This window comes from Vicia villosa, linkage group LG6 (assembly GCF_029867415.1).
Source record: "Vicia villosa cultivar HV-30 ecotype Madison, WI linkage group LG6, Vvil1.0, whole genome shotgun sequence".
Classification (NCBI taxonomy): Eukaryota; Viridiplantae; Streptophyta; class Magnoliopsida; order Fabales; family Fabaceae; genus Vicia; species Vicia villosa.
The window spans coordinates 76877844-76890887 of record NC_081185.1 but is presented as its reverse complement, the minus strand read 5'-3'; the positions used below and the strand labels follow the sequence as shown (position 1 = coordinate 76890887).

The window sequence follows — 13044 nt, the reverse complement described above, 5'->3', positions numbered from 1 at the left end:
CGTCCGCACGGGTCACGTAAAGTCGGTATAAATATTAAATAAATATAATATGGTTATGGTTAAAAAATGTATTTTAATTTATACGAATTAACAGAAAAAAATTAATATTAATTGTCATATAAATATTAATTTAATTTATTAAGTTGTAGTAGTTGTTAGGATATAGATAGATTGGGTAATTGCTATTAAACCAAATATATGGTGGAAAAAAAAGTTTGGCTCGGGCATGCCAATAATTTTTATAATTAAAAGAGATATTGGAATAAAAAGAGATATTGGAATAAAAAATCAGTCTTATCAAAGAAATAATAATAGTTTTATAATTAAAAGATATAGTGAAATAAATAAATAATATTAAATAAATAAAAATAATTTTTTAATTTATAATTAAAATTGGATTAGAAATATAAATATTATTATTATTATTATTCAAATCTCATAAATTATACCAATTTTAAGATATTAAAATTATTTCAATTATATTAATATTTATTTACTTGGAAAAAAAGTGAGAATGACACATAAGTATTTATCTAGGATTTTGTCTATGACAGTAATTTCTTTTTATGATTTTTTTTTAAAATTTTAATTCTAAAATTTCTTCTAAATTTTGGTATTCTATAACTATATTCTTTTATTTTTTTATTATTATTATTATGCATCTAAATATAAATTATTAATTTAAATTTAAAATATTTATTTTTTCCAATTGGGAGAAGAGTATTCAGAGAAATATTTAATTAATTAGGTATTATGAGTTTTTTCATTAATGATTATTAAGATAATAATGATTTTTTCAATTGGGAGATTTAAAAAAGATTATTTGGTAGAATTTTGTAATTGGCAAAATTTTATGAGAATGACACATAAGTCAATTGATTGGTATAAGTTTGTGAGGATGACACATCATCATTAGGTTTATGGTTGTTACCAAAGGTTGTCATCATGACAACCTTACATTTAGATTTAGATTAAGTAGATTTGTTTTTTTTTTTTTTTTATGATCGATATAATGTAAAAATGTCCCATTAGGTCATATTCTTGCAAAATGTTCAACGATCATTGCATCTTCCACTTGGCATACCAGATCACAGAAAAGCACTTGTTGCATCCTTGTTTTTTGGAAACAGATCCTCTCCAGCTTTTTCAATTCTGCCATCTCTCCTGTGCAATTCTGGCCATTGGATTTAATTTTAACAGTCTAATCTTTTTTCTCTTTTATGCTATGAGACTAAATTAATGGCCTGGATTGAAGCAGAATGGGAGGCAGCAGACACCTAACAGGAGAGGATCCAAATCCTTGTTTTTTTGTTCAGAAAATATGTAGTTACATGAACAGGTGAGTTGCTTAGTGGCATTGATGACTACACTGAACTTGAAATCCAACACCATATTGACTCTATTAATCTGAGGTTCTCCTCCCCAACAAAGAGTTATCTGAGGGAATTTCTTTCGAAACCAAAAGTTCATTGATGATTCCTTGCTTTCTATCTTGACCCAATTTACAACCCCTTCTTTGGTCTCTTCTAAAAACAAGGATCTAATATTTCCACTGGCAAACGAAGAAATGCCTACTTGTATTACATTGCCGTGGAACATGTTAATAAGACACACATCAAGTAAGCTTTCTATGCCTTCATTATAAATGTACATGGTTGCTGGAATCACTTTTTCTGTTTTATTATTATCCTCGAATAGTTGAAACCCCCTACAACCATAAGCAGTTATTATCGCGAGTTTGGGAAATACGTGAATACTACTTGGTAACTGAATCATCCGTTGGCAATCCCTCATGAATTATCTTTGGAGCCCAACAAGATTACCTACTGATAAAGGTAACTTGTCGATTACAGTCTGGTCTAAATAAACATCTCGGATTTTCTCCATCTTTCCCAATACTTCTGGGAAGCTGTCAAGACGCGAGCAACCCCTGATATCCAGAGTCTCTACAGATGGCAAGTTGATGCTGTGCACCCAAACTTCTAGTTGGGTGCATCCTTGCACACTCAATAAGACAAGTATATCAAGAAATCCAACCGAGTCATGAAACTAAATTAGTGCAATTGTAAAGACATAGGGTCCCTAAATTTGGAACTTTGGATAAACTAGGTAGTTCAGTTAAGAACTTGCAGTCTTCAAAATTAAGAAAGCTCAGTGTCTCAAATACCTATAAAACAAAAATATATGCATGGCTAAAACTATCAGGATCCAAAGTTAGATACATGTGTTGCATTAATTATTAGAAGTAAGTGTTAAAAAAAAGGGTTAAATGCAATTCACCCCCTGCCATTAGGGCGAGATTCGGTTTTGCCCCCCTAAAGTTTTTTTTTTACGAAAGCCCCCTTATAAAAGTTATAAGCAAGTTTTACCACACCCTTTTACTTCAAATGCTGACTGGATTTTGACCAATTGGCTTATGTGGCATTAGCATTTGAAATAAAAAAGAAAATTTGAAATAAAAAAGAAAATTGGCTTACGTGAAGATCAACAACATCAACACAACAACCCTTTGGTTACGGTGCTTCTCAAATCAACAGCAACCCTTTGGTTACTTTACCTTCGCAACCACAAACCACACAGCAAGATCAACAACATCAACATCAACTTCGACAGCAGCATCAAGAAGATCTTGCACCTGCACCAAGCTACTACTTCTGCTGAGTTGGCACTTGCGAGAAAGAAGAAAGAGGAGATTAAAGAACAGAAGAAGAAAGATGAAGAAGGTTTGCACCTTCTTACACTACTTCTCCAATGTCCAGAAGCTGTATCAGGAAGATATTGAGTTCGAAACATTTGTTTTATAAGGAAATGTGTGCTTACCATAATGGACAAAGGGTACCGAGTAGCCATGATCTTGACTTGCATGGTTATTCGTTGGAGCATGGAAAGGACTCGAGAGATAATGATGGCTCTGAGGATGATGATGACGATAACAATGAAAGTGAAGACGATGAGATGGATGATGAGATTAATATTAATGCTTATGGGGATGGAGGGAGGAGGACGGAGGAGTTTTTTCGTGATCGAGATAAATTAAGTGAGGAGGATGGCCATGGCCACTCTTGGCCGCCATCTATTAGGATGAAGAAACTTGAGGTTGAAATGGCAAAGGTTTTTCAAGACCCTGCAAAGTCACCGTGGGAGCGAAGAGAGTGGATTAAGGCACAACTGTTGCAGCTTCAAGAGCAAAATGCAGAGTACCAAGTCAAGGCTCTTGAGCTTCAGAAACAACGATTTAAGTGGTTAAGATACTGCAGCAAGAAGGATAGGGAGATGGAGAAGATGAAGATGGAGAACAAGCGAATGAAATTGGAAAATGACCGCAGGATATTGAAACTGAAGCAGAGAGAGCAGGAGGCAGATTTCAGTAGGTCCGTGATGTCGTTAGACCCTGCAACCATCGGTATCAACAAGCCGCAAGGGAGAGAACATATCAACTTGGCTAGACAGCAGTAGCTCCCGGTAAGGAATGATCATCATTGCTGAAATAAATAATGTATGAAATGGAACCCTTTTGCTTATGATGCTTCATAATTTGTTAGAACAGTTAGACTAATTTAGCACGTTAGTTATATATATAAGTTATTGCTTCTTTTTTTTTTTACCTTTATAGACTATAGTGGATGCTCCACTTTATGTCTACCTTTTTCTCTTCAAAAGGTAAAATGGAAGCCATGATTATGTTTTTGCATAAATTAATAGATAGAAACAAAAGGCCTAAAGTGGTAACAGTAGTGGAGCAAGACCTGAGCAATGCAGGTTCATTCTTGGGAAGGTTTGTGGAGGCAATACATTACTACTCAGCACTATTTGACTCTCTTGGTTCAAGCTATGGTGAAGAGAGTGAGGAGAGACACGTGGTGGAGCAGCAGCTATTACGTAAGCCAATTTTCTTTTTTATTTCAAATTTTCTTTTTTATTTCAAATGCTAATGCCACATAAGCCAATTGAACAAAATCCAGTCAGCATTTGAAGTAAAAGGGTGTGGTAAAACTTGCTTATAATTTTTATAAGGGTGCTTTCGTAAAAAAAAAACTTCAGAGGGGCAAAACCGAATCTCGCCCTAATGGCAGGGGGTGAATTGCATTTAACCCTAAAAAAAATATGTTTGAAAAGAATACATGCCTTGAGTGATTTAAATGATTCAAGGCAACTCTCAGGAAGGTTAAGTATGGCAAGATTCTTGGGATTGAAATCGTGTGGTAAAGAGGATGACGGATATCCACTCCAGTCAAGCACTTTCAAACTATTTGGGAGAGCTTGAGGGCCTCTGGAAAATCTTGCATTTCTGATTATAAGAATTCTTAAGTTCTTCATCTGTCAGAAGGATTTTCCATTCCATTCCACCTCTATATTTTTGCGCAAGTCAACAATCATGACTTCAATCTTATCAGACTTCAATCTTATCAGTTCCCTGAAATCATAACTTATACATACATATAGTAAATCAGGACTTTGTCATCTACTTATTTGCAGACACACAAATTAAATTATATACATACTTGCATTCAGAGGGCACGTGAGTGGAATACAGAGGTGGAGTACCGGCGTGCAGCGAAGCGGCATGCGGCAAACATTATAGTAATTAATAAAACATTATAGTATAAGTTAATTGATTTTTGAAAAAATATTTTAATCTTAATTAAAACTTTCTTTTCAAAAATAATAATTAACCTACATCCACGTAACCGCAGTCTTACCAAAAACAATACTTAGATTTATAAAAGCCAAATTTTCAATTTAATTTTAACCAAGTCTTTCATTTATTTTGACTAAAGTTCTATAGACACTTTAATTACAACAGCTACTTATGACTTTTGAGGACACTTCAACAGTGCATTAATCCTGATTCCTGCATAGAAAAGTATTGTTTCGTTGTCAATCATGTGGTTTTCTTTGTTAGACAGAACCATGTAATGTTTAAGTTTTATCCTCTAAAATAATTAGTGTTTTTTTTCTTTTGTTTAAATTTGTAATATCAGAGAACTAAAATCAAATATTCTATAGTATAGAGTCAAATTCAATATAAATCAGTTTTATAAAAACTGAAACTAAATATAAAATATTTGAAAGTACCAAGAAAATTCCATGACAATGAACCGTACAACAAAGAAAATTCCAATACGTACCTGCAAAGTCACACATCAAACAGTGTTGTTGATTATTAGAATTCTTTTATGAAAACTAAATTTCACCATATATCATATTAATAACATAAAGCAATCATCTCAGTAATGGATTTCATCAATTATACAAACCTCTATTTCATTTTGATCATTCTATTTAATTTTCTAGATTTGAGTGTTTCCATAGACACAATTACATCAACTAACTTTATAAAGGACCCTCAAACTCTAAGCTCCAAAAGTGGTAAGTTCACCTTAGGCTTCTTCAGTCCTGATAATTCTACAGATCGCTATGTCGGAGTTTGGTGGCAGCCTCAGTTCACAGTCCTATTGGTGCTTAACAGAGATCAACCACTCAAAGATTCTTCTGGCATAGTCACAATATCTGATAATGGTAATGATCTCGTGGTACTGAATGGAAAGAAAGAGGTCATTTGGACATCCAACGCGCCGAATGTTGCAACCAATTCTAGTTCCAAGCTTTTAGATTCAGGGAACCTTGTACTACTTGAAGGCGCAACGGGAAGAACTATATGGGAGAGTTTCCAACATCCATCAAATGTAGTGTTACCAAACATGAAAGTTACAAGCAACAAAATAACAGGTGAGAAAGTGAAATTCACATCATGGAAATCACCTTTTGATCCGGCCATTGGAAGCTTCTCTATAAGTATCGAACGACTTAGTACACCTGAAGTTTTTATTTGGAATGAAACTCGAGCTTATTGGCGCAGCGGTCCATGGAATGGTAGGGTTTTTACAGGGCTTCCATATATGAAGGCTCATTATCTCGGTGGTACACATGTTGGAGATGATGGAGAAGGAAACTTTTCCTTCTTTAAAACATCAACGAATACAGTTGCTCTTGTTATCTATAATCTGACTACAGAAGGAAATGTTGAAGAGAAATCGTGGGATGAAGAGAAAAAAGAATGGAAAATAACATGGAATAGTCACGAAACGGATTGCGATGTTTATGGCGTATGTGGACATTTTGCAAGCTGTAATTCAGAGAACTTACCGATATGTAGCTGTTTGAAAGGGTTTGAGCCAAGGAACAAAGAGGAATGGAATAAACAAAATTGGATTGATGGGTGTGTTAGGAGGACACCTCTGCAGCTGTGTGAAAGAGACAGAAATCAAAATGCAAGTGCAGACAATAAAGCTGATGGTTTTTTGAAACTGCAGATGGTTAAAGTTCCTGATTTTGCAGATGGGTCTTCTCTCACAGTTTCATCAGACACGTGCAGAAGTCGGTGTTTGGAGAATTGCTCCTGTGTTTCATATTCTTATGATGCAGACATTGGTTGTATGTCTTGGACTGGAAATCTAACTGACATACGACAATTCTCAAATGGAGGACTTACCTTGTATATTCGTGTAGCACAAGCCGAACTTGGTAAACATTATGCTAGTTGTTATTTAGTCTACAAATAAAATAAAATTCGCCTGTCGGGTTTTTTGGACTGAAAGTTTTAAACTTTCCTTAGTTACAGGTAAAGATAGAAGAAACATGTCAGTCATCATTATTATAACCGTGATAGCAGGAACTGTCTTAGTTCTCGGTTGTGCATATATCATGTGGAGAAGGAGATCTAATCACCATGGTAATATAACACCATTTTGAATTCAAATTATACTCTAAAATGATTTTCAACATATTAGTACAGACAATTAGAATCATACTAATTCCTGCCTTTCAAATAAATCAGCAAGAAACCGGAATGACAACGCAATGGGAGAACTGTCACTAGTTAAACTCCATGAGCTATTACTGTTTAATTTTGGCAAACTTGCAACTGCAACAAACAACTTTCATTCATCCAACAAACTTGGGCAGGGTGGTTTTGGACCAGTATACAAGGTATATTAAGTGCACTAAGTTCGATAATATTTGAGGTCGTTAACTGTATTACTCATACCTTCATTTCTTTTCCAGGGGACATTGCCTGATGGTCAGGAAATGGCGGTTAAAAGACTTTCTAAAGCATCTGGACAAGGTCAAGAAGAATTCATGAATGAAGTAGTTGTGATTTCCAAGCTTCAACACCGCAATCTTGTAAGACTTCTTGGCTGTTGTGTTGAAGGCGAGGAAAAGATGTTGATATATGAGTACTTGCCAAATAAAAGTTTGGACGCGTTTCTCTTTGGTTAGTTTTTCACACTCATTTACTGTTTAATACCTAATTCGAGTTTTGAGGTTAAACTTTATTCATCATATATGGAAATGTTCAGTAACAACGAACAACCGCTTTCCAAGTGAGGAGGCTAATTTCGAATATTAGATGACACAATTTACCTTGTTTAAATGACGCATTTAAATTTAAGTAACAAAATTTTACCTTTTCATTTAATAGATACATCAAAAAGTAAAATCCTTGATTGGAGTAAACGCTTAAGCATAATAGAAGGAATAGCTCGAGGAATGTTGTATCTTCACAGAGATTCTAGGCTAAAGATTATACACAGAGATTTGAAGGCGAGTAATATCTTGCTAGATAATGAGCTTAATCCAAAAATATCAGACTTTGGTATGGCCAGAATCTTTGGAGGGAATGAAGATCAAGAAAATACTCGAAGAGTTGTTGGTACTTAGTAAGTATACGGATATACCTTTTTATTTGTTAAGGATTATGGTAGCATACTTGGATAACCAATCGTCTTTACACTTCAATGCAGTGGTTATATGTCTCCAGAATATGCAATGCAAGGACTCTTTTCTGATAAATCAGATGTCTTTAGCTTTGGAGTTTTGCTTCTTGAGATTATTAGTGGAAGACGAAATTCAAGCTTTTACAACTGCGAGAACTCTCTGACCCTTTTAGGATTCGTAAGTTTCTTAATTTTTATCTAACTCAGTCTTGAATGCTTTGCATCATTCTCAAATGATTAACTTTTGTTTTTCCAATATAGGTGTGGATACAATGGACAGAAGACAATATTTTATCTGTGATAGATCCAGGAATATATGATCATATCCATTATAAATCCATTTCTAGGTCCATACATATAGGACTCCTCTGTGTACAGGAATTTTCCATAGACAGACCCACTATGGCCGTTGTGATCTCTATGCTTAATAGTGAGATTGTAAATCTTCCTCCTCCGAAGAAACCTGCATTCGTCTTGAGGCAGAACATGCTGAGCACGGTGTCGTCTGAAGAATGCAATGATGGGTTGTATACTATCAACTTAGTCAGTATTTCAGACATCCATGGAAGATAGGAAACTAAGAGGTTTATATTTTCTTTTGGAGCCATTGAATATTATGTTAGCACATTATGTAAGAATATGTCAATTATTGAAGAAAGTAGAAGCAACTTTACTACCAAATCATGAAATGATCATATCAAAATTGAACTACCAAAAATTGAATAGGCAGAGAAAGAGAAGTCTAGGTTTTCATGACAGTATCGAAGAATCAAAATGAACAAATTCTTTTTTAGCAGGAATCAATCTTTAAGAAACATAATTGTCTATGCAGCAGGAAGCTAGGAAAAAGCATATGTTGGATTGTAAGAGAAAGAAAAAGAGCGTACCTGAATAACACCAACACTAAACCAACCATTGCTCACAATTGCTGTATAAAACCTGCATTTTGTGTATATCACTTGAAAATCATATCAAGTTGAGTTGAAGCTAGTTACCGGTAAAAAAATCATCAATGTGACTTTGAGAATCAAACCTTGTGGCCTATTAAAAGGAGTGGTGTGTCTTTGAACAGATACGAGCATAGCAAAATTAGTATATAACAATACCCAAAAGCACTTGGAGGAGAAGACGAGGTGTCTTCAAATTAAACTAGAGAGGTTCTGGATTCGATCTATGTGCTGAGCATTCAGCAGTTAAATCTTTGAAAAGTTTATACCAAAAAACAATTAGTATATGACAATTGATAGAAGTCTTTGGAAAGTGTTACATTAATTTTATTTATAACGGAAATTTCTTTATCCACAACCCTCTGGACACCCTCTGGGCTGATCCTAGCGAAAACTCTAATTTGCCTCTGCTTCGGAGATCTATCTCCGAAGTACTTTTTTTTTAGATTTTTTCAGACTTCGGAAATGCATCTCCGAAAACACCAAAAAATTGGTGTTTTCGGAGATGCATCTCCGAAATGCATGAAAATTCAAAAAATACGTTGGTTTTAACAGTTAGGTATTATTTCGGAAGTGCATTTCCGAAATAAAGTGTTCATATACCATTTTCCCTCCTTCACTATTTCATCATTTTTATCCAAAACAAACCCAATCCCTCTCCAAAACTTCCATAAATATCAATCCATTTTTCGTCTCTAAATCAAGTTTCAAACCGTTGATCACGTTAAAGGGAGCATAGAAAGCTACAATTTGAGGTAAACATCTCTCATTTCATCCCCTATTTCACTACATTGATTGTGAATTCTGTGAAAAAAACTGCGATGGTTCGGAAGTTCATTTCCAAAATAAGTTACCTAACAAATTTCAGAAATGTACTTCCGAAATTATGTCTGGCAGTAAAAAAACCGTTTTGGCAAATTTTGCTAATTTTTGCATATGTTAGGTATGGTGCATCCGTACAACATTGTCGACGATGACGTAGTAGTTCCGGAAGATGTCAACGTTAATAACGATCCGGTTAACGATGTTAAATCCACGATCGATGCGGTAGATGTACGACAACAATTTACAAATGATCGGAGCTTCGCTTGTCGTGAACAATTGCTTGATTAGGTTCATAGCGAAGCTAGTAAACTTGGATTTGGGTGGGTTGGTCTAGATACCAATCCTTTGCTTTGCCAATCAAGGAGTGAGGGAATAATCTCTTAAACACCTGCTCTTCCTCTCTTTCAGGGGCTCCAACTGCTCCAGCAATTTCATAAAACTTTGTCAAGTGTGTATATGGGTCCTCATGATCATGTCCTGCAAAGGGACTAGCATAAAGTAGCTGAAGAATGCCAGTCTTCATTTCAGAATTTCTTGCATTGTTGTCATTTCGTGCAAACTAGGCTGCTCTTCTTGGACTGTTAGCACATGGTGCTCTAGGCGGTGGCGGTGGTGGTGGTGGTGGATCTTGTTCTCCATGGCCTGCCATCTCTTCTTCTATAACTTGTGGTGCTGATGAAGTAGTTGCTTCTTGGGCTAATCTTCGTTCTTTGGCTAGTTTCCTTCTTCTCCTGGTTTTACTGTTCAATCTCCTTGCGGTTCTTTCAATTTCTGGATCAAAAAGAAGCTGATCTGCTGGTACACTCCCACGCATAAACCAGAGCTGAAACACTAACCAAAAAGTGAGCAAAGACTAGGCAATAATAATAATATGTATACTCAAAACACATAAAACTATTGCTATGCTTATAATATCTTAACGCCAATCCCCGGCAACGGCGCCATTTAGTTAGAAAGTATAGGATAAGTATTTTTAGTATCGTCTCCTCAGGGATTGATGCGATATTATCGCCGTTCTACAGCTTAATGTATTTTGAGTTAAGATTCTGGATGTTTTTAGTGTCATGAAAGATAAATAGCATGAAAAGAAATTAAAGACAATAACTTAGGATTTAAAAACGGTTTGGTAAAACTGTGTCAAGATTAGTGTTCATTAGTTTGCTTCATATGTACTCTAATGATTATATATATGAACCTATTAATGATTAATACAATCACGTATCCTCTCGATACCGTTTATCTCTAAAGCAATATCGTGATTATTATCATATTCACCGTCAGATGATCTCTCATGCCGACAATCAACATGATAATCTTTAAAAGCTCAATACATGTGATTATCAACTCACAAATCTATCTCTAGAGTTTGTTTATTGATAGATGAATATCTTTTAGGTCTAGCTTTGAAACATATCTCTCAATAGTGATCCAAAACAACAAATGAAACATAAACAACAAGATATTCACCTTGTATTAATCATTAACCAAGTTCATACATAATAGATCAAAGAAAGTACATATTTACAAACTAACTACCTCTAATCTTGACACAAGATGGAACTTAGCCCTCCATATCCATGGAAGCTTCAACAACAAGCAACAAACCAAGATTTAGTGACATCAAACTCAAGAAGATCAAAGAAAGATGTTTAGAAATCTTGATTTTCTCTTAAGGAAAATGGTTTTTCTCTTCTTCTCTTGCCCTAGCTTTTTTCTCCAAGTGTGTGTTATGATAAAAAACTATCCTAATCTCCTTAATCATCAATTTTATGTGGCTAAGAACAAAAGTTGAAAAAGTAGGTCCGCTGAGCGGAGCAGCTAAAATATCTGATTTGTCTTCAAGGTTTGCTGAGCGGAGGGGGTCCGCTGAGCGGAGCCAACTTTGTTGCTCGTCCCTGCCCATGTCCGCTTCAACTCTGCTGAGCGAACTTTCTGATGGAAAATTTCTGTCTGGGTCCGCTTGAACTCCGCTGAGTGGACCTTCTTGCACAAAACTCCTTCTTTTGATCTTCCAACCTCATTGCAAGCTTGTTTCAACTATTCTTTTCATTCCATCTTGCCCACAAATTGATAAAACCTAAAGAAAACATTACAAGAGTTAATAAACTAACTAAATTTAGAAAATAAACACAAAGTTATTTATTTACATACTATTATATCAAAAGGTAATAAAATTTGGCACAAGAGTTTAAGAAATACCACAAAACTTATATACAAAATATACACAATTGGGATTCTAACAACTCTCCCCAACTTTGATCTTTGTTTGTCCTCGAACAAAGCTAGCTCAGAAGCATTCATCAACAAATCACACAAGGTTAGTAACATCAATTGAATGGTTCAAACTTGAGTTACATACCTACAAGATAAGTCTTTCTTGCTTGTACAAAATTCTAACATGACTATGAACCATTTCCTAAACACAATCATTTCAACACAATTGCATTAAAAAGATAATGTTCATGAATGAATCACCTAGGTTTCACTTCACAAAATAATTGAAGGACAATTGCCATGATAGCATAAGGGACAAATCACACTCACTAGCAATGATGCACATCCAAAAGAATTCATATATTCATCTATACTATGCACACGAGACAATAGAGACAAAGATCACTAAGGACTTCATTCGGTTGTAACTTGGTCTGGGTTCCAAACAAGTGATATTATATGTACACGGCCATTGGAACAAAAAGGGTGAATGATCATGGAAAGCATTATTTATGTACAACACTAATAATATTTTACCCTTTTGTTTTTCACCATACAATGCATTCTTTTCTTTAGATCATTAAAATTTTTCCTCTTTTTTTTTTCTTTATCATATGCTCATTCTTCTCAATTCTTTTCATTGATTTTCCTTTTTCAAAGAATGCATTGCACCACCATTTTGTTTCTTTTCTTTATCTTTAAGAAACATCTCTCCCCAACTTTAAACATTTCTATCTATAAAGACATCAATGCTTTCCATTCAAGGTTCAAGTACTATTGGGTTAAGTGTTTGCCAAAGAAGTTGTCAAGTGAATCACTTCTTCTCCTTATCAAAATTCATTGCGTTTTCCTTTGATTCACTTGACAAAATAAAAATTTAGGCTCAAAATTGGTTACAAAAGATCACACACTCACGGGTAGCCTTGTTTAAGGTGGTTTTTCTCATACTACTCAAAAAAATTGCCTCAATCCCTTCTAAGTTCTAATGTCTCATACAAAGCAAGATTAAACATGAATCATTTGAGTTAACATCAAACACTAGAACACTCTTATTTTTGTACACAATGGAAGTCCACTCACTTATCTAGTTTTGTCCTAATTTTGATTCAAACACAAACAAAATTTCTAAAATGCAATGTGACAAAAAATTTGTGTAAATCCCTTAGTTCATAGTCACCTTATAATCTACAAAGCAACAAAATACTTACCTTGGTATGAACATCATCAAGAATATTATCATCACCATCCAAATTTTTGATGTTGACTTGACACACCTTATC

At 34.7% G+C, this 13044-nt stretch overlaps 2 protein-coding genes across 3 annotated transcripts; both read left to right on the top strand.

The window, feature by feature from the left end:
• Nucleotides 1-2443: 2443 nt before the first annotated feature.
• Nucleotides 2444-4714, top strand: LOC131609252 (stress response protein NST1-like). The gene is made up of 2 exons (XM_058880933.1): nt 2444-3462; nt 3703-4714. Exon 1 carries the CDS (start codon nt 2752-2754, stop codon nt 3454-3456), a length of 705 nt encoding a protein of 234 aa, XP_058736916.1. The 5' UTR covers nt 2444-2751; the 3' UTR covers nt 3457-3462; nt 3703-4714.
• A 371-nt stretch (nt 4715-5085) lies between these two features.
• LOC131609249 (G-type lectin S-receptor-like serine/threonine-protein kinase At1g11300) lies at nt 5086-8459 on the top strand. 2 transcript variants are annotated; one of them, XM_058880927.1, is made up of 7 exons: nt 5086-6525; nt 6623-6733; nt 6839-6990; nt 7066-7276; nt 7484-7721; nt 7806-7956; nt 8040-8459. In XM_058880927.1, exons 1-7 carry the CDS (start codon nt 5235-5237, stop codon nt 8349-8351), a joined length of 2466 nt encoding a protein of 821 aa, XP_058736910.1. In that variant the 5' UTR covers nt 5086-5234; the 3' UTR covers nt 8352-8459. The 2 variants fall into 2 exon arrangements, with proteins under 2 accessions (XP_058736910.1, XP_058736909.1); XM_058880926.1 differs by having other exon boundaries at nt 6617-6733.
• The last annotated feature ends 4585 nt before the right edge of the window (nt 8460-13044 follow it).

Bases quoted from the DNA above. Each gene is read 5' to 3' on its own strand.
- LOC131609252 (XM_058880933.1), top strand. From the start codon at position 2,752: ATGTCCAGAAGCTGTATCAGGAAGATATTGAGTTCGAAACATTTGTTT.
- LOC131609249 (XM_058880926.1), top strand. From the start codon at position 5,235: ATGGATTTCATCAATTATACAAACCTCTATTTCATTTTGATCATTCTA. The intron at 6,734-6,838 runs GTAATATAACAC...CAAATAAATCAG, and splicing joins AAGGAGATCTAATCACCATG to CAAGAAACCGGAATGACAAC. The intron at 7,277-7,483 runs GTTAGTTTTTCA...TTCATTTAATAG, and splicing joins TTTGGACGCGTTTCTCTTTG to ATACATCAAAAAGTAAAATC.